General features: G+C 44.8%; 1 protein-coding gene across 3 annotated transcripts; it reads left to right on the forward strand.

Moving 5' to 3' along the window:
• The first annotated feature begins 357 nt into the window (after positions 1-357).
• LOC124131658 (probable E3 ubiquitin-protein ligase bre1) lies at positions 358-19,941 on the forward strand. Of its 3 annotated transcripts, none has more exons than XM_046495085.2 (5): positions 358-474; positions 7,495-7,908; positions 10,615-12,173; positions 15,860-16,077; positions 19,415-19,941. In XM_046495085.2, the coding sequence occupies exons 2-5, from the start codon at positions 7,500-7,502 to the stop codon at positions 19,485-19,487; spliced, it is 2,259 nt and encodes a 752-aa protein (XP_046351041.2). In that variant the 5' UTR covers positions 358-474; positions 7,495-7,499; the 3' UTR covers positions 19,488-19,941. The 3 variants fall into 3 exon arrangements, with proteins under 3 accessions (XP_046351041.2, XP_046351043.2, XP_046351042.2); XM_046495086.2 differs by lacking the exon at positions 358-474 and adding an exon at positions 6,114-6,172; XM_046495087.2 differs by lacking the exon at positions 19,415-19,941 and having other exon boundaries at positions 15,819-16,050.
• The last annotated feature ends 1,802 nt before the right edge of the window (positions 19,942-21,743 follow it).

Genomic DNA, 21,743 nt, shown 5'->3' on the forward strand with positions numbered 1-21,743 from the left:
TCTCTCTTTTTCTTTGGCGGTTATGATTTAACATGCACAACCGTTTCCTCCTCAGATGGAGAAAGGTATTGGGCTTCTAAGATGTCAAAATGATCAACGAATGTTCTCACTTTTATTCGAAGTGATTTTGACCAGGGAGTCTATACAAGACTGTTCGACCGTTTTAGTTTGACATTGACCAAAATCCTTCACACACGGAACATGCCTTAATAGAAAATCTTTTGATAGCCTTCATAAGCTTAATAAAGTACATGTGCTGGTATTTATATCAGAGGTCAATGGAACCAGAGCCAGGAACTGTGTAGTAGCCTCCACTTGTTGGCTTATTGGTGTCACGTGATTATTTGTTTGCTTCCGCGTCACTCTTTAGAAATGGACACATGACTGGTAGGCTGGATATCAACGGTGAGAGAGGGTGTTCGGAAACACCGGGGTCCAAATACTACGGATGAGCGGCGCAGCCCGTTTTGATACGTAAGTACTTACTCTGAACAAATGTGTTCACATTGACAATACATTCATGTGCATTGAAGCTAAATGATTGTTGGGAATTCACAAAGTGAACAATGTTAAAGACTCGTTATTTCTTAGTTTTGTTTAGTTTTTAGTCATTTCCAAGTTGCTCGGCATCACAGCGACATTTGATGTCATTTCATTAGAAAAAAGAAGTCGCTAATAACGGCAACGCCTCTCTGTATGTCTGATATATTTGAACTCTAGGTCAACCCAGTGTAGTGTGAGGAATGTTATAATGGTTCTCAATGCCGCATTCATACCGTCTCTTAATGCTGCACATCGTGTTGTCACTGTTTTCACCGATGTGCGACGTGCCGGAAAAAGGAGAGGCCCATTTGGGGTATATGTTTCTTCCAAATTTTGTCGGTCCTATACATCTTCATCTTGTTATGTTTTCCCGATAAGAATATGGTGGCCATTTCATAGGTGTCCTATAAAGGGGATGTGTTGGTCACGTGATAAGGTCCACATATCTTCTTTGGGATGTGACATGTTTCTACATCTTCGTGGGGGTGTGGTGGTCATGTGACATGTGTCTATATCTTCGTGTGGACGTGGTGGTCATGTGACAGGTGTCTATATCTTCGTGGGGGTGTGGTTGTCATGTGACAGGTGCCTATATCTTCGTAGGGGTGTGGTTGTCATGTGGCAGGTGCCTATATCTTCGTGGGGATGTGGTGGTCGTGTGACAGGTGTCCATATCTTCGTGGGGATGTGGTGGTCATGTGACAGGTGTCTGTATCTTCGTGGGGGTGTTGGGGTGATGTGACATGTGTCTATATCTTCGTGTGGACGTGGTGGTCGTGTGACAGGTGTCTGTATCTTCGTGGGAATGTGGTGGTCGTGTGACATGTTTCTACATCTTCGTGGGGGTGTGGTGGTCATGTGACATGTGTCTATATCTTCGTGTGGACGTGGTGGTCATGTGACAGGTGTCTATATCTTCGTGGGGGTGTGGTTGTCATGTGACAGGTGCCTATATCTTCGTAGGGGTGTGGTTGTCATGTGACAGGTGCCTATATCTTCGTAGGGGTGTGGTGGTCGTGTGACAGGTGTCCATATCTTCGTGGGGATGTCGTGGTCGTGGGACAGGTGTCCATATCTTCGTGGGGATGTGGTGGTCGTGTGACAGGTGTCCATATCTTCGTGGGGGTGTGGTGGTCGTGTGACAGGTGTCCATATCTTCGTGGGGATGTGGTGGTCGTGTGACAGGTGTCCATATCTTCGTGGGGATGTGGTGGTCGTGGGACAGGTGTCCATATCTTCGTGGGGATGTGATGGTCATGTGACATGTGTCTATAACTTCGTGGTGATGTGGTGGTCGTGTGACAGGTGTCCATATCTTCGTGGGGATGTGGTGGTCATGTGACATGTGTCTATAACTTCGTGGTGATGTGGTGGTCGTGTGACAGGTGTCCATATCTTCGTGGGGATGTGGTGGTCGTGTGACAGGTGTCCGTATCTTCGTGGGGATGTGGTGGTCGTGTGACAGGTGTCCATATCTTCGTGGGGATGTGGTGGTCATGTGACATGTGTCTAAAACTTCGTGGTGATGTGGTGGTCGTGTGACAGGTGTCCATATCTTCGTAGGGATGTGGTGGTCATGTGACATGTGTCTATAACTTCGTGGTGATGTGGTGGTCGTGTGACAGGTGTCCGTATCTTCGTGGGGATGTGGTGGTCATGTGACATGTGTCTATACCTTCGTGGTGATGTGGTGGTCGTGTGACAGGTGTCCATATCTTCGTGGGGATGTGGTGGTCGTGTGACAGGTGTCTATATCTTCGTAGGGATGTGGTGGTCGTGTGACAGGTGTCCATATCTTCGTGGGGATGTGGTGGTCGTTGGACAGGTGTCCATATCTTCGTGGGGATGTGGTGGTCATGTGACAGGTGTCCATATCTTCGTGGGGGTGTGGTGGTCATGTGACAGGTGTCCATATCTTCGTGGGGATGTGGTGGTCGTGTGACAGGTGTCCATTTCTTCGTAGGGATGTGGTGGTCGTGTGACAGGTGTCTATATCTTCGTGGGGATGTGGTTGTCATGTGACAGGTGCCTATATCTTCGTGGGGATGTGGTGGTCGTGTGACAGGTGTCCATATCTTCGTGGGGATGTGGTGGTCGTGTGACAGGTGTCCATATCTTCGTGGGGGTGTGGTGGTCATGTGACAGGTGTCCATATCTTCGTGGGGATATGGTGGTCGTGTGACAGGTGTCCATATCTTCGTGGGGATGTGGTGGTCGTGTGACAGGTGTCCATATCTTCGTGGGGATGTGGTGGTCATGTGACATGTGTCTAAAACTTCGTGGTGATGTGGTGGTCGTGTGACAGGTGTCCATATCTTCGTGGGGATGTGGTGGTCATGTGACATGTGTCTATAACTTCGTGGTGATGTGGTGGTCGTGTGACAGGTGTCCGTATCTTCGTGGGGATGTGGTGGTCATGTGACATGTGTCTATACCTTCGTGGTGATGTGGTGGTCGTGTGACAGGTGTCCATATCTTCGTGGGGATGTGGTGGTCGTGTGACAGGTGTCTATATCTTCGTGGGGATGTGGTGGTCGTGTGACAGGTGTCCATATCTTCGTAGGGATGTGGTGGTCGTGTGACAGGTGTCCATATCTTCGTGGGGATGTGGTGGTCATGTGACAGGTGTCCATATCTTCGTGGGGGTGTGGTGGTCATGTGACAGGTGTCCATATCTTCGTAGGGATGTGGTGGTCGTGGGACAGGTGTCCATATCTTCGTGGGGATGTGGTGGTCGTGTGACAGGTGTCCATTTCTTCGTAGGGATGTGGTGGTCGTGTGACAGGTGTCTATATCTTCGTGGGGATGTGGTTGTCATGTGACAGGTGCCTATATCTTCGTGGGGATGTGGTGGTCGTGTGACAGGTGTCCATATCTTCGTGGGGATGTGGTGGTCGTGTGACAGGTGTCCATATCTTCGTGGGGGTGTGGTGGTCATGTGACAGGTGTCCATATCTTCCTGGGGATGTGGTGGTCGTGTGACAGGTGTCCATATCTTCGTGGGGATGTGGTGGTCGTGGGACAGGTGTCCATATCTTCGTGGGGATGTTGTGGTCGTGTGACAGGTGTCCATATCTTCGTAGGGATGTGGTGGTCGTGTGACAGGTGTCCATATCTTCGTGGGGATGTGGTGGTCGTGGGACAGGTGTCCATATCTTCGTGGGGATGTGGTGGTCGTGTGACAGGAGTCCACTTATCTTTGTCCGACATAGAACCATTGCCTAGAGATCTGTTAATTACATACTATCTTGGCCGTATATAAAAATCAAAGTTTAAGACGCACCCTTCACTGTTTTCTCATTTTGTAGTCGTCGTAATAATAATCTGTCAAGAATCGATTGCTCAAAATACATACGGACATTTTTGAAGTTCTATGCATGTCACTAATTACAAGCATATTCCCGAGGCAAGTGAGTTAACTGACTATAAAAGTCCAGTTTCCGCCCTTTCCGAACTAGACTGGTATTATGGAGTTACATTTTGGCTGGACTAAGGAGTCTATGCATAGTTCCATCAAAATCGCGCAACGAAATCGAAATCCGGTTCGTAAACTTTCATGCAGATTTCGGTCGACTGCAGGATTTCCAAAGCATGTGCACAGCTAACTCGTAGTCAACAGATATTTTCTAAATCTTTTCATGTTTTTAATCCAGGTGCTCACGTGATTTGATGCACTTCGCGATGTCAGACTCGTTTTATCACAATATAGATCTTGATTATCGATCATATCGTCTTGACTGGACGCCACCGTTTTGTTTGAAGCAAATACAAGTGATACGAGAGGTGGAATCTGATTGGTCCATAGGAGAGGTATAGAAGGGACATAACTCGTAATAGCCACTGGTGGCGCTACGATCGAGCATAGTAATTTTAAAGTCAGGTAACTCTCTTGCCTCGGGAAGATGATTACAAGGGGCGGTCGGGTAGCTTGGTGGTTAAAGCGTTCGCTCGTCACGCCGAAGACCCGGGTCTGATTCCCGACATGGGTATAATGTGTGAAGCCCATTTCTGCCGTGTTATTGTGTGAATATTGCTAAAAGCGGCGTAAAACTATACTCACTCACTAATTACAATGTATGCAACTAAGCTGGAAGTTGACGCCAGACAGTAGAACCAAGCCATACTCAAGACTTACTTCGCTGTCTTACTAAGATCGCTTTGTGCAACTGAACCTGAGGCCCCGTTCAACAACATAGCTGTACGACAATCATATACATGCATATGTTTGAAGTTCCGATTGTTGGTGCACTGGGGTCCGCTTTGTGGGGCGGAACCGTCGTCACCCATGTGGCCATTATCACACGTGGATACTGAACTAGTCTGTTTGTTATACCAAGGAACGGCCATAAAATAGAGCACATGCATTCATAGAATAGGGCGACTACTGTTGAATCGGACTATTGTAAGATACCAACACACCAGACACCGCTATTACTAAATGTATTTCCTGTGATTCCTCATGACCAAGTTAAAGCGTCGAAGAACAGACAAACAATAATAACATCATATGATGAGATGAGATGAAATTGGGTTTAACGTCGCGTCCAAGATTATTGCACTTATATAGCGACGTGCATGCACGTGTGTGTCTGTGGCTGCTTGTACTAGTCCGGACTGATGCCGATTTATAGTGCTAGCTCACTGAGATACCATGCCGCAGTTTAACATGAATACCCCACTCAGACACAGTATACTGACTCCGAGCCGACCAGTCCTTGTTTTAGCCCCTTAATGTCCAGCGCCAGACAGGGTAACAACAAGTACCATCTTTTAACGTCTTTTTGTATGACGCGGCCGGGGATCGAACCCCGGACCTTCCGCTCTCCGGGCGGACGCTCTACCACAAGACCACGGAGGCGGTAAATAACATCATAAGTTGTCGGTCTCCAGCGGGACATGGCTTGATGTACCCTCTTATATATATTAGGGCGGTCGGGTAGCCTAGTGGTTAAAGTGTTCGCTCGTCTCACCGAAGGCCCGCGTTCGATTGCCCACATGGGTAAGGCAAGCATGGGTTGCTGAAGACCTATTCTACCCCGGATCTTCACGGGAATGATCCCGTGTTAGGAAAGACTTAGCATCAGCCATGTCTATGTAAAAACTAGAACTGTAATAAGGTACATTAAACTGAACCGACAAGACAACTCGTTACTGCATGTGTATTGCCGACGATAAACTTATTCAGCAGTAAAACTACATACGCCGGCAATCAAGACCGCAGTCTCGGTACACAAGTCACACAATACTATAGTGTACACATGCTCGGCAGTTCCTATCAGCAATGATAAGCATGCTTTATTCCTGTACAAACAAGGTAGGAGATCGGTTTATGAACTGCATTGAAATCAGGCCTAGAAAGCCGCTTGGGAAGTCGACTCTTCACAACCACCCATACAGGGCCCCTCGAAATGTCAACAACATTTCAATAGAGTCAATATTCGATATCAGGTTCGGTATTGGTTTCTCGGTCTCGTACGTAGAGAATGGGAGCGTATTGAGAAGTCTTCAACGGCCCGTACAGCCTTTGTGTTCAAATATCCGCTCTATACGCACAATACACAAAAATAACTCATATCACTCGAGTTGTAGTTGACAGCGCTGGGAGAGGACTCTATACACATGTAAAAGTGTAAGTACGTGATCGTGAATAGATTATACTGTAAATAATCCTTTTAATCCGATTTTGGTTTTCAAAAGAAATCACTTGATAAATAATCCTTTAAAACGATTTTGGTTTTCAAAGTATTCACAGAGAAAGCTGTGAAATTTCAATGTTGTGATATGATACATGTAAACACAGACAGAACCCATCAGACATGTATAGGAATTGAATAGTTGTTCGGAATATGTACTTTTAGATGTGATTGTGTACACGTTCCCTTAGAGATGATCAAATATTTTCAAATTGAGATACTCTGATTACAAGTGATTGACAGTGAGTTTTGAGGACGTGTTGCACAACTCGTGGTAAAGGTAATATACATGAGCAGGTATATATTCGATCCTGGCTAAGGATCGATTCAAACACTATGTGGTAATCAGAATGTCTAGATTCTTATTTGGATTGATTTTCGTTTTGAAACTTGATATCCCAACTAAATAATCAGAGAGTCGCCAATTGCCCTTTGGACTTTCCGAAACACATCTAAAACAGCATGCCTCTATGTAGAAAGTAAATCAGGCAGGTCCTATATAAACGTGTGGTAGCTAGCAGAGCGTACATATCGGGACTGGCGAACATAGGGGTTGGTACTGGAGCCGACACAGCATGTACTAAGTATTCATATACGTTTGATTTCTATATGTAGGAGAGTGATAGCCTAGATGTTACATAGTAGCCTATTAAAACCAGGGTTCGATTTTCCATGTGAGTTCACTCTGTGACGTTTGCTATCCCCTCTGACATGGCTTGAATAATGATAAAAGCGGCGTAAAAAAACTACCCACTCACTGTTCTCAATCGGCAGCGGACAAGAATTCGAACCTGCCGATTGAGTCCTACTTGTCATCGGCTGGGCAGTTATCTATGGATTTCAGAATCCCGTGGGGATTCCGGGTACGAATGATCGAGTCTCCAGTATCCTGTTCTTGTAAGCACGGGGAGCGCTGGGGTAGCCTCGTGGTTAAAGCTTTCGCTTGTCACGAAGACCCGGGTTCGATTCCCCACATGGGTACAATGTGTGAAGCCCATTTTTGGTGTGCCACCGCCGTGATATTGCTGGAATATTGCTGAAAACGGCTTAAAATTCAACCTAAAAGCACGGACTTTAAATGATATGGTGGTTTTGCCTGGACGTTTGGCTGATTGCGTGGCATCGTGCCCCCGATTGCGTGGATCGTTGTTCATATTTTAAGTCCCTAGCCCAGACTTGATAATATACAGGCCGTCATGCTATAGCTGGAATATTCTTGACTACGGCATTAAACAATATTCATTCCCTTTATTTCCAGGTGTAATGGCAAATTCGGAGACGAAAACTCCCAAATTTCAATTTAAGTCCCCGTTTGGTCTTCACGTGACGACGTATGTGGGGGACGTCACTGACGCTGTGGCTGACGCCATTGTGACAGGAGAAGACAAGATGATGAAACACGAGAGCTTTGTCACGAAGGCTCTCATCAAACTCGACCCCCTGTTCGAGATCGACAGAGAGGACATGAAGAAAAAGCACTTGACCTTCCCCCTCTGGAACGTACTGACCAACCGGGCTAAGGACCAGGTCGTGTTCCACGCCTTCCTGTCCGCATGTCCGCCAAGCCAGACCAAACAGTGGGCCATCAACATGAAGCGGCTGTACGAGACGATGTTCCAGGAGGCGGAGAAGAACGACATCCTGGTGTTGGCGCTCCCGCTGCTTGGCGGAGGTGGGTATGGTTGAAACAATGACCGATGTCGAGGTCATAATTACACATATAATACCAGGCCTATAACTATCAGTGGAAAAGTTATGTACCGTATTCGACATAATAAGCGCCCAGGGCGTTCTCACAGTTAGAAATAGGGGGGCTCTTATTAGAATATTATTTTGGTGAAAAACAACAGAATTGAAAGATCGTAAATTTCGTGGGTTATGCTGACAGCCTGAAATGTTTATATACGACAGATATATTTTTTTCCAGAATGTAATTTTCCATAATTAAGAATGCATATAACATACGTATTATACACGAATAAATTAGTCCTGTGTACACAATCGGAAGGGGCGCTAATGGGGATTGTTCACTAGCCAATATAATAGCAAATATCGCCGTGGGCGCTTATTAGAGGGGGGCGCATATTACGTCGAATACGGTAATTATTTTAAGAATTTGTTTAATAGGAATTATAGGGATAAATTCTAAGTGAAAACTTATTGAACCACTGTCACATTCACATAAACACGTTTATAAAACTGACGTCCAAACGAAACTTAACCAGAGTTTGAAATCACTCTTGCTAAAAAACAACAAATCATACATGCATGAAATAAAGTGTATTGAGAAGATCAATATATTAACATAATCAACACTGAAAATGACAATCATACCGCGACCGAGAATGACGCAAGAGCCCTCCAAAGTTGGGTGTGGTACAAAACTCTAGCTTTCAGAATCACGGACAATAGGCAGAGTACATAAACAATGGCTCACGTTCAATAACAAGTCATTAGTAGCGTGTGTGACCAACAACTGCCTCAATACACGCAAAAACTCTTCGACGCACAGAAAAAGTCAGTCGTCTGATGAGGTCAGGTGGGATTTGACGCCATTCTTCTTGGAGGGCCAAGATCAGTTCTTGCCGGTTGGCTGGAGAGTGTGGTCGTTGTCGAACACGACCATCAATCAAGTCCCAGAGGTGTTCTATGGGGGGCATGTCGGGTGAAAGTTTCTTTTGGACGTCAGTTTATATCAAGAGGTTTGTTGTCATCTTCCCACGGCAAGGGCGTCAACTGACTATAAAAGTCGAGTTTCCACCCTTGACGAACTAGGCTGGAATTTCTGGGCTCGATCGTTGCGCCACCAGTGGCTATTACGTGTTATGTCCCTTCTATGTGTTTCCCAGCGACCAATCAGATTCCATCTCTCATAACACTTGCATTTGCTTCATACAAAATGGCGACGCCCTGTAAAGACGATCTGATCGATAAGCAAGATCTATATTGTAATAAAACGGGTCTAACCCCGCGAACTGCATAAATTCACGTGATCACCTTGATTAAAAACATCAAAATTTGCAAAATTTGCAAAATACCTATCGACGCCTAGTTGGCCGAACACATGCTTTGTAAATCCCGCAGTCGACCGAAATCTGCACTTTGAAATCCATGTTGTTTACGAACCGGCTGTCTCGTGATTTTGATTGGACTCGTTAGTCCAGCCATAACGTAAATCCACAATTGCAGCCCCAAGTTCGGCAAGGGTTGAAACTGGACTTTTGTCGGGAAGATGTATGAGATGAACCAAGTTGTACCACCTTCACCCTTGCACCCTTTTTGAGACCCCGGGGAAGAACAGGCCCTACCCCCACAGTTAATTGTTGTGCGACCTAGCTGATTGTGTTACATCGTGCCCATTAGTTATCACCCACTGGTGTTCCTGGACCAGACGCCCGTGCAGAACCAGGTTAGAACTGATCTTCGGCAACCCATGCTTGAAGTAAAAGGCTACCACGCTTGTCGTAAGAGGCCGCTAACGGAATCGGGTGGATAGGTGACTTGGTTGATGCATGTCATCGTATCCTGATTGCGTAGATCGATGCTCATGATGTCGATTATTTACAGACCGCCGTCATAGAGCTGGAATATTGCTGAGTGCGACGTTTAACAACAAACAAATCCTGACCATATGGGTGGTCTCATGCCGCCTGCAGCGTTGTCCAACATTAAATCCCATTATGAATACACACGACGCATCAATGGTGATTCAGTAAATGAATATTAAAATCTAACATTTCGCATAGCAATTTTCAGAATATTTGCGGTTTGGGTCAATTGAAATCCACCACATTGTGCAGAAATTTCCACAGCGCATCGGAGTGCTCTCTCCACAGTGGCGAGTGTGATTTTAAAGAAAACTATATTACCCTGAAAGCGACACTGTGGTCTGAACATATAATTAGTGCTTCAGCTGTGAACAAGCCTGTTGTGTCCTCATTTACCACAACATCTCTGTCTTTAGATTCACAGAAAGTATTTGAGACAAGTGAAATTAATACCATGTGGTTTCTCAAAAACATTATACAATGTCAGAAAAGAACCAGGTTAAATTCTGTAAATACGTGTAAATTTTCAACTTTATATACCACTATTCCACATGATGAACTTAAGGGCAAACTTCAAGGCCAAGAAGTTTCACTTGAGCTTAAGATATATACATGATCTGATATCGTTCAATAACCATCAAATAGACGAATTTCTTCTGATTTACCCCCCTGAACTAGAAATAGAGGAGACCAGTGAGATCGCTTCTTCAGTTTCGTCCGATACAGTCGTAATTGTAATTCGAGTCTGTTTTGGGCAGATATTTCTTATGAATATGGAAAGGGTTTGTCGCTTATATTTACTGAAGTTGTTCATGTACTTCTACATCCAGGGTTGTCTAACCTCGACGACGCGGTGCAAGTTGCCGTGACCTCAGTCGCGACCTTCAAACCGAAGACCCTGACCGACGTCTTGTTCGTGTCCATGGACGAGCTGCTGGTAGATCAGATTGCTGCTCTGTGTAAGTTCGAGTTCAGTGGGCGGCCCCAGAGTGACAAGACAAAGAGATCGGTGTCCTTCAAACTGGACGAGGAAGAGGACGAGAAACCCAGATCCAGGTCCAAGCATAAAAAGTCCAAGTTCCATCGTGGTGGAATCCGGCGTGGTACGAGAAGAGGCTCTGAGTCTTCTATAGACAGTACTGGATCTGACGATCATGAGTGGACCAGGATTAGACAAAATAAAGAAAATCATAGTACAAATCTTCGAACAGGAACTAGACAAAGTAAAGGAAATAGAACTAACACGCAAACAGGAACCAGAGAAAATAATTATAATAATAATCCTAGGCAAATAGCAACGGGAAATGGTCATGATTCTGAATTAGAGAAGGATTATAATCCGCCGAAGATACATTTTGGAAGAAGTTATCTTGATACATTTGAAGCCTATGACTTTACAAATGGTGATGACACAGGTGAAACAGGTGCAATCAGGAAACCGAAGAAGTCAAGATATTCCCCAGCATCATCTGATGAGGAACATCGAACTGATAAACCTGTCGTTCGTCCATCGATGAAGGGGACGAGAGTCAGTGTTGATGGGAAGACGTATGACTTGAACATGAAGTATGAAGGCGGCCCTCTACTCAAGTCAGCCGAAGATGTCAGAGAGAAGGTCATAGGACCTGGCAAGGAGAACAAACCATCTTCAGAAACACCACGGAAAGAACAAGCCGTGTCTAAACCCACGAAGGCGGTGACTAACTCGACATACAAACCGTCGTACAAACCACTGCCACCAACCAAACCGTCAAAGGTCAGACAAGCGAAGAAACCTGCGGGTCAAAAACCAGTGTCGCCTGTTAAAGTCGACCAGTTGAAACTGGATGAACCTGACACCCCAAGGAGGACGAAGTCTAGCGAGCTGGGAAGGACGAGGAAGAGGTCTCAGTCATTGGCAGCCAAGGTGGAAGAGGAAGCTCTAGAGCTTCTCCGAGCTCAACATGAGATGAACAAAGCCAAAGAAAACGTGCCCGCTATCCACATCAGCACCGAGGAGGCCGACTTACCCGAGTGGACAGTGGGGAAAGGCCATAGTTTGACCCCCGAAGCTAATCCCTTGTCAAGTCAGAACAGAAGTTCCTGGAGTTCTGACGAAGAGGAGGTCAAGACGGAGACTCAGGGTGTAGACTGTCCTATGTGTTCACGTGTGATGAAGCATCCCAAAACGTTAGATAAATGTGGGCATGTATTCTGTAGCGGGTGTATAGACAGACATTTTGCTAGTTACAAACCTGTGTGTCCCACCTGTGACATGGTGTATGGAGTCATCATCGGCAATCAGCCGGAAGGGAAGATGGACGTGGGCCTGGTAGACGATCGCTTACCTGGCTACAGTAAATACGACACCATAGTCATCACGTATCGCATCCCTGATGGCGTCCAAGGGGTGAGAAGTCACTTTGTTAACTATTATCATTATTTTTAGTTTAAATCTTTTTTTATTATGAATATTGTCGATGGTAAAGCTAGTTGTTCTGAAAAAAAGTGTTATGAAAATAAAATAAAATGTCATTCACAGTGATCAAACACATATTCGGTCCCTAACAAACACCCTAGGCCCTCCCGAGAATTTTAAATGGTCAGTCCTAATTCTTATACGTGTTCGACGCCAGTGTCAAGCTGCTCGTCCTTATACGGATTCGATGCCATGTTTCTTGCAATTCGGTGCCAGTAACGCATGTCTTAGAAGTTTACAAATTGAAAAAGGACACGTGAACACAGATATGGTACTGACAAACCAAGAATCATAATCATGGCCCATCTAATTAAAGTCGGATCTTTTACCTCCGTACGATACCCCTCGGGTGCAGTTATGACAACTATTCCATAGGAGGATGCGTCAGATGAACTTAGCCAATCAGCGTCGAAAATTCAACATTTTCAGTACAAGAGAGAAAAGTATTCATAGCTGCATAACTGATAGCTGATAGCTTTGTCAAATTTCAAGGTCGCTTTGAAGGTCATTCATTGAGTAAATAACATGTAAATATTCTACTCAACAATTGATAGGGATACAAAAAAGTTTGTCCTGTTACAATACTAGTGGACATCAATATCAATGCAACATACGTTTGCTTAATTAACTTGAAATGAAGTCAAGCATGATTCAGTTCCAGATACTATTTGTATGACAACATTTCCAAACAATCGGTTTCGTTAAGCCTCAAGCAGGACACTCCTTACTGTTATCCAAAGTTGAGTAGAATAGTTTCGTCCAGGGAGTATTTGCAGTTTGATTAGGATAGTTTATATTTATACACCATTAAATGTTACGAAAATCATTTTGTCGCATGTAAGAGGGTGACACTGAATGTCAAGGTCACTCAATGTTGGATGTTTGTCAATAATGCTTGCGTATTAACGATTGGATTGTGACGAAACTTAGTACACATCTCTAAGGTGGGGTCTCGATCACATTAACGTTTGAATGACCCCCGTGTAAGGTCCAGGTCATTAGAGGTAAAGTTAAATGAAATTTCAGATTATTTCATGAAAAATCAAAGTTTTTTGCAATCAGTTGCGATGAGCCCAAAGTAAAATTCATCACCTATCATATGTCAAAATTGTGTCAAATGTCAAGGCCGTAAATGACTTGTAACTGTAATGTTCTAGCATGTGATTGCATAACCTTAAATGTAAATGTCATTCCTTGGGAAAGAGATGTCTCAAATAGTCTGTGTGTGCACAATACCTTGATCATATAAGATTGGAATTTAACGAAACTGTATATACACGCTATTTAGGCAGTTCATCAAGGTCAATAAACCGGAATTGTTTAGAGCTTTGTCATTTAGGTGTTTTAGAGGCATGAACTTTCTGTTTCAAAGTTGTACACTATTGGGCACGTGTTTTCCCGAACAGGAAGTGATGTTATTAAAAGGCAGGTGCTTATAACTTTGGGTAGTGAGGTAAGTATAGAGGCATGAACTTTCTGTTTCAAACTTTTACACTATTGGGCACGTGTTTTCCCGAACAGGAAGTGATGTTATTAAAAGGCAGGTGCTTATAACTTTGGGTAGTGAGGTAAGTATAGAGGCATGAACTTTCTGTTTCAAATTTGTACACTATTGGGCACGTGTTTCCCCGAACAGGAAGTGATGTTGTTAAAAGGCAGGTGCTTATAACTTTGGGTAGTGCGGTAAGTATAGAGGCATGAACTTTCTGTTTCAAAGTTGTACACTATTGGGCACGTGTTTCCCGAACAGGAAGTGATGTTATTAAAAGGAAGGTGCTTATAACTTTGGGTAGTGCGGTAAGTATAGAGGCATGAACTTTCTGTTTCAAAGTTGTACACTATTGGGCACGTGTTTTCCCGAACAGGAAGTGATGTTATTAAAAGGCAGGTGCTTATAACTTTGGGTAGGGAGGTAAGTATAGAGGCATGAACTTTCTGTTTCAAAGTTGTACACTATTGGGCACGTGCTTTCCCGAACAGGAAGTGATGTTATTAAAAGGCAGGTGCTTATAACTTTGGGTAGTGAGGTAGCTATAGAAGCATGAAACTTTCTGTTCAAAGTTGTACACTATTGGCCACGTGCTTTCCCGAACAGGAAGTGATGTTATTAAAAGGCAGGTGCTTATAACTTTGGGTAGTGAGGTAGCTATAGAAGCATGGAACTTTCTGTTTCAAAGTTGTACACTATTGGCCACGTGCTTTCCCGAACAGGAAGTGATGTTATTAAAAGGCAGGTGCTTATAACTTTGGGTAGTGAGGTAGCTATAGAAGCATGGAACTTTCTGTTTCAAAGTTGTACACTATTGGGCACGTGTTTCCCCGAACAGGAAGTGATGTTATTAAAAGGCAGGTGCTTATAACTTTGGGTAGTGAGGTAACTATAGAAGCATGGAACTTTCTGTTTCAAAGTTGAACACTATTGGGCACGTGTTTCCCCGAACAGGAAGTGATGTTATTAAAAGGCAGGTGCTTATAACTTTGGGTAGTGCGGTAAGTATAGAGGCATGAACTTTCTGTTTCAAATTTGTACACTATTGGGCACGTGTTTTCCCGAACAGGAAGTGATGTTATTAAAAGGCAGGTGCTTATAACTTTGGGTAGTGAGGTAACTATAGAGGCATGAACTTTCTGTTTCAAAGTTGTACACTATTGGGCACGTGTTTCCCCGAACAGGAAGTGATTTTATTAAAAGGCAGGTGCTTATAACTTTGGGTAGTGAGGTAACTATAGAAGCATGGAACTTTCTGTTTCAAAGTTGTACACTATTGGGCACGTGTTTCCCCGAACAGGAAGTGATGTTATTAAAAGGAAGGTGCTTATAACTTTGGGTAGTGAGGTAAGTATAGAGGCATGAACTTTCTGTTTCAAATTTGTACACTATTGGGCACGTGTTTCCCCGAACAGGAAGTGATGTTATTAAAAGGCAGGTGCTTATAACTTTGGGTAGTGAGGTAACTATAGAAGCATGGAACTTTCTGTTTCAAAGTTGTAAACTATCGGCCACGTGCTTTCCCGAACAGGAAGTGATGTTATTAAAAGGCAGGTGCTTATAACTTTGGGTAGTGAGGTAGCTATAGAAGCATGGAACTTTCTGTTTCAAAGTTATGGTGCATTGGGCAGGTGATGTCCGAAACCGAAAGTGATTATGAATGATTAAACCAGAAGACCTTATAAGTTTGTCATTACGCTAGATAGAGGCTTTTCTGTTTCAAAGTTGGCCGTGTGTGAGGTCAACTGTCTCGTGATGTGGTGAAGATAAAATGGTTCATGATATGTTTTTGTGTTGGGAAAGTTCAGTGCATTAAAGCAATAGTGCGAATACCTTTCCAGTTTACCCAGTCCTTTCGAGCATCATACACGCAAAAGTACTATCGAAGAAATATTTAAGTGGGGGATCATGGTTCACAAACGCGACCTCCAATGGAGGGCTTACCAGATCTTCACACAGAGAGGTAATAGATCTGAGTTTTATGACATTGTAACAGGACGAATCTGGTATTCGAATTTACTGTCAAAGAAGCCTTGCAGAAAGCGAATCTTATGTTTGCCTTTAACTAAGACAAGAGGTATTTTCAGGTATCTTTATCATCATCGACCTTCACCTTGTTTGCCCACAGCCTGCACATCCTGATCCGGGCGAGCCCTACAAAGGGGTGACAAGGAAAGCGTACCTACCAAACTCTACCAAAGGAATGGGAATTCTTAGACTTTTAAGAACAGCATTTAAACGAAAGTTGATATTCACGATCGTTTGTGCGGCATCATCCGACCAGAGTTATGTGGTGACGTGGGGCGACATTCATCATAAGACCAACATGAAGGGAGGGACAGCTAGGTATGTATGAAGGGGCGACATTCTTCATAAGACCAGCATGAAGGGAGGGACAGCTAGGTGTGTATGAAAGGACGACATTCTTCATAAGACCAGCACGAAGGGAGGGACAGCTAGGTATGTATGAAAGGACGACATTCTTCATAAGACCAGCACGAAGGGAGGGACAGCTATGTATGTATGAAGGGACGACATTCTTCATAAGACCAGCATGAAGGGAGGGACGGCTAGGTATGGATGAAGGGGCGACATTCTTCATAAGACCAGCATGAAGGGAGGGACAGCTAGGTATGTATGAAGGGGCGACATTCTTCATAAGACCAGCATGAAGGGAGGGACGGCTAGGTATGTATGAAGGGGCGACATTCAGCATAAGACCAGCATGAAGGGAGGGACAGCTAGGTATGTATGAAGGGGCGACATTCTTCATAAGACCAGCATGAAGGGAGGGACAGCTAGGTATGTATGAAGGGGCGACATTCTTCATAAGACCAGCATGAAGGGAGGGACGGCTATGTATGTATGAAGGGACGACATTCTTCATAAGACCAGCATGAAGGGAGGGACGGCTAGGTATGGATGAAGGGGCGACATTCTTCATAAGACCAGCATGAAGGGAGGGACAGCTAGGTATGTATGAAGGGGCGACATTCTTCATAAGACCAGCATGGAGGGAGGGACAGCTAGGTATGTATGAAGGGGCGACATTCTTCATAAGACCAGCATGAAGGGAGGGACAGCTAGGTATGTATGAAGGGGCGACATTCAGCATAAGACCAGCATGAAGGGAGGGACGGCTATGTATGTATGAAGGGACGACATTCTTCATAAGACCAGCATGAAGGGAGGGACAGCTAGGTATGTATGAAGGGGCGACATTCTTCATAAGACCAGCATGAAGGGAGGGACGGCTAGGTATGTATGAAGGGGCGACATTCTTCATAAGACCAGCATGAAGGGAGGGACAGCTAGGTATGTATGAAGGGGCGACATTCTTCATAAGACCAGCATGAAGGGAGGGACAGCTAGGTATGTATGAAGGGGCGACATTCTTCATAAGACCAGCATGAAGGGAGGGACAGCTAGGTATGTATGAAGGGGCGACATTCTTCATAAGACCAGCATGAAGGGAGGGACAGCTAGGTATGTACGAAGAAGTGACATTCTTCATAAGACCAGCACGAAGGGAGGGACGGCTAGGTATGTACGAAGAAGTGACATTCTTCATAAGACCAGCATGAAGGGAGGGACAGCTAGGTATGTATGAAGGGGCGACATTCTTCAAAAGACCAGCATGAAGGGAGGGACAGCTAGGTATGTATGAAGGGACGACATTCTTTATAAGACCAGCATGAAGGGAGGGACGGCTAGGTATGTATGAAGGGGCGACATTCTTCATAAGACCAGCATGAAGGGGGGGACAGCTAGGTATGTATGAAGGGGCGACATTCTTCATAAGACCAGCATGAAGGGAGGGACAGCTAGGTATGTATGAAGGGGCGACATTCTTCATAAGACCAGCATGAAGGGAGGGACAGCTAGGTATGTATGAAGGGGCGACATTCTTCATAAGACCAGCATGAAGGGAGGGACGGCTATGTATGTATGAAGGGACGACATTCTTCATAAGACCAGCATGAAGGGAGGGACGGCTAAGTATGGATGAAGGGGCGACATTCTTCATAAGACCAGCATGAAGGGAGGGACAGCTAGGTATGTATGAAGGGGCGACATTCTTCATAAGACCAGCATGAAGGGAGGGACAGCTAGGTATGTATGAAGGGGCGACATTCTTCATAAGACCAGCATGAAGGGAGGGACAGCTAGGTATGTATGAAGGGACGACATTCTTCATAAGACCAGCATGAAGGGAGGGACGGCTAGGTATGGATGAAGGGGCGACATTCTTCATAAGACCAGCATGAAGGGAGGGACAGCTAGGTATGTATGAAGGGGCGACATTCTTCATAAGACCAGCATGAAGGGAGGGACAGCTAGGTATGTATGAAGGGGCGACATTCTTCATAAGACCAGCATGAAGGGAGGGACAGCTAGGTATGTATGAAGGGGCGACATTCTTCATAAGACCAGCATGAAGGGAGGGACAGCTAGGTATGTATGAAGGGGCGACATTCTTCATAAGACCAGCATGAAGGGAGGGACAGCTAGGTATGTATGAAGGGGCGACATTCAGCATAAGACCAGCATGAAGGGAGGGACGGCTATGTATGTATGAAGGGACGACATTCTTCATAAGACCAGCATGAAGGGAGGGACGGCTAGGTATGTATGAAGGGGCGACATTCTTCATAAGACCAGCATGAAGGGAGGGACGGCTAGGTATGTATGAAGGGGCGACATTCTTCATAAGACCAGCATGAAGGGAGGGACAGCTAGGTATGTATGAAGGGGCGACATTCTTCATAAGACCAGCATGAAGGGAGGGACAGCTAGGTATGTATGAAGGGGCGACATTCTTCATAAGACCAGCATGAAGGGAGGGACAGCTAGGTATGTATGAAGGGGCGACATTCAGCATAAGACCAGCATGAAGGGAGGGACAGCTAGGTATGTACGAAGAAGTGACATTCTTCATAAGACCAGCACGAAGGGAGGGACGGCTAGGTATGTACGAAGAAGTGACATTCTTCATAAGACCAGCATGAAGGGAGGGACAGCTAGGTATGTATGAAGGGGCGACATTCTTCAAAAGACCAGCATGAAGGGAGGGACAGCTAGGTATGTATGAAGGGACGACATTCTTTATAAGACCAGCATGAAGGGAGGGACGGCTAGGTATGTATGAAGGGGCGACATTCTTCATGAGACCAGCATGAAGGGGGGGACAGCTAGGTATGTATGAAGGGGCGACATTCTTCATAAGACCAGCATGAAGGGAGGGACAGCTAGGTATGTATGAAGGGGCGACATTCTTCATAAAACCAGCATGAAGGGAGGGACAGCTAGGTATGTATGAAGGGGCGACATTCAGCATAAGACCAGCATGAAGGGAGGGACAGCTAGGTATGTATGAAGGGGCGACATTCTTCATAAAACCAGCATGAAGGGAGGGACAGCTAGGTATGTATGAGGGGGCGACATTCTTCATAAGACCAGCATGAAGGGAGGGACAGCTCGGTATGTACGAACGGCCGACATTCTTAGGTGCGAACACTCTTTAAAATTTGCAGACCAGAGTGTTTACGACGTTTGTTCTACCAATCATGTTATAATCTGTTTACTCTCATTATAGTGTCGTATATGGCTTCAGAAAAGAAAAAGGAAAGTATGTCTTCGTTTGTCCTGGTGCATGAACTGTCCGCGTCGTGTTGTGTTTCAGGTTCGGCTACCCCGACGACACGTATCTGACCCGGGTCAAGGAGGATCTAGCCAGGAAGGGAGTCACCGAATAGGATCTTAACTTCTAAACATTAATGGATTGATAATTCACCAATATATGTTTTCCAAGCACATTCATTGTTGTCGTTGATGGTAATGTTTCCAATGACAAAATCCAAAGGGATGAAGAACATGCATGTGTCTCCACTTGCATCATCTGACTCTTTCTACATGCTCGACAAAGTGCCATGATGTTTTACTGACAGGTGTTAATATATCAGGTATTCCAGTTATACACGGGCTCCAGTGTTTTATCATTTTACCTGGTGAGGTGTAATAATAATAAAATAATAATAATAATATTCATTATAATAATAATGTTCATATCTATAAAGCGCCAAGTCCACACCCCTGTTGGGAGTACACAACACTTTCTGTCACAGAGTCGATGGAAGGTTTGTAGTTTGGAAGATATTCAAATTGTCAGGTGGGTCATAAATAAACACACGCTTGGTATCCTCGCCGTGATATTGCTTGATTATTGCTGAGGGTGGAGTAAAAGTTTGCGTTAAATTTTTATTTAAAGTTAATTAATAGTTGTGTCTTGGGAATGATTTGGCCCTCTGGAGAGCAGCATAGCCTCCCTTTGCGGTAGTGAGTGAAGACACTAAGCTTAGATTTACGTCTCGAGCACGGATAAGTGCTGGATTTTATATTCGAACCTACGACAAGCAGATCCGAGCCCGGCTAAGGGACACAACTCTTCCCAGCAAATTTGACTACCGTTCTGCCCGCTTCCCCGTTTCTTTTTGTGATTTTCCGAAAATTTGTTCTATTATTCGCAGCGCATGTGGAGAATGGGAATTCATTGGAATCTTTCTATCAAACATAAGATCGTTGAAACACTAGTATACACTGTTATATCGTGAAGACGAATTTCTAGCTCTGCATCCGCAGACACAATGCACTATCTCTGGTTTAAAGTTGATTTATATACTGAGTCAAATTAAAAACTTCACATTTTTAAAAGTAATCCCATATATGATATACAACGGACAAATGTATCAGAGAAGGTAATTTTTAATCATTAATGTCCAAGGAAGGATTTTAATTAATGGTGGTAACCATAATTTGTTCCAAGCACCTACGGTATTCGGTAATAACATCAACAGTTTAAATCATAAGTCCCAAGCACGAGGATCTGATGGCACACAAGTTCAGTAGCGTGTATGGCCACCATGTGCGTTGACAACTGCCACACAACGCCTCCGCATGGACCTTGTGATGCTTGTGAACACATGATTGGGAAGACGACGCAATTGTTGCTGCAAAATGGTGCCAAGATCTTGCAAATTCTGTGGTTGGTTCTGGAGAGTGCGCAGACTTCTGCCAAGAGCATCACAGACGTGTTCGATGGGATTGAGGTCGGGAGACCTTGACGGCCAGTCCATGACGTTGACTCCCGCATTCTGAAGGAAATTCCTTGTCAAAATTGCTGTGTGCGGTCTAGCAATTGTCGTGTTGGAAGATCAAACCGGGTCCATGTGCTGCCATAAAAGGCAGAAATTCTGGTGCCAGTACCTTGTCGCGGTAAGCAGCAGCGTTGAGGTTGCCACGGATGACAAGAAACCTGGAACGTGCATTGCCACGGAAAGCACCCCACACCATGACACTTCCGCCTCGAAATCTGTCAACTTCCTTTACACAACACTGGGCGTAACGTTCATGACGGCGCCGCCACACCCTCGCCCTACCATCAGCAAATCGAAGATTAAATCGGGATTCATCACTGAAGACGACTTGATTCCAATTCTTCTGATTCCATCGTAAGTGTCGCTGTGCCCACAATTTACGTTGACGTCTGTGTAATTGAGTCAGAATCGGCGCGCAGTATGGCCGTCGTGCTTGTAGGTGAGCAGTTCTCAGACGCACTCAGTCTACCCCTAAACAGTTCATTTTTGGTTGATGTAGCCGTCACAAATCGGTTACGGAGGTGAGGTAAGAAAATCTGACGATCCTCTGCATGTGACGTCAGCGGTGGTACCCGTTTGCTGTAGACGCGTCTGTAAATCATAAACAGTCCGTCGACTACAACCCATCGTCCTTGCAACTTCAGCTACGGACGTTCCCGTCTGCAACATGCCGATGGCACTTTCACGTTGCATGACACGTTGCATTTGAAAGGCGTGGCATGACAAATGGCCGTAAAGACTTTAATAACACGTCCCATTTTAATTCTTGAAACCCAAAAGTCCGGAAACTCTACGGTCTTTGCCGACTCTCGGTCAGAGGTATTTACAAAATTAAACATGCTGTTTTCATGGGAACAT

The sequence above is a fragment of the Haliotis rufescens genome, unplaced genomic scaffold (genome assembly GCF_023055435.1).
Source record: "Haliotis rufescens isolate VD_foot unplaced genomic scaffold, xgHalRufe1.0.p SCAF_1, whole genome shotgun sequence".
NCBI lineage: Eukaryota > Metazoa > Mollusca > Gastropoda > Lepetellida > Haliotidae > Haliotis > Haliotis rufescens.

Bases quoted from the DNA above. Each gene is read 5' to 3' on its own strand.
- LOC124131658 (XM_046495085.2), top strand. From the start codon at position 7,500: ATGGCAAATTCGGAGACGAAAACTCCCAAATTTCAATTTAAGTCCCCG. The intron at 7,909-10,614 runs GTGGGTATGGTT...TTCTACATCCAG, and splicing joins GCTCCCGCTGCTTGGCGGAG to GGTTGTCTAACCTCGACGAC. The intron at 16,078-19,414 runs GTATGTATGAAG...GTTGTGTTTCAG, and splicing joins ATGAAGGGAGGGACAGCTAG to GTTCGGCTACCCCGACGACA.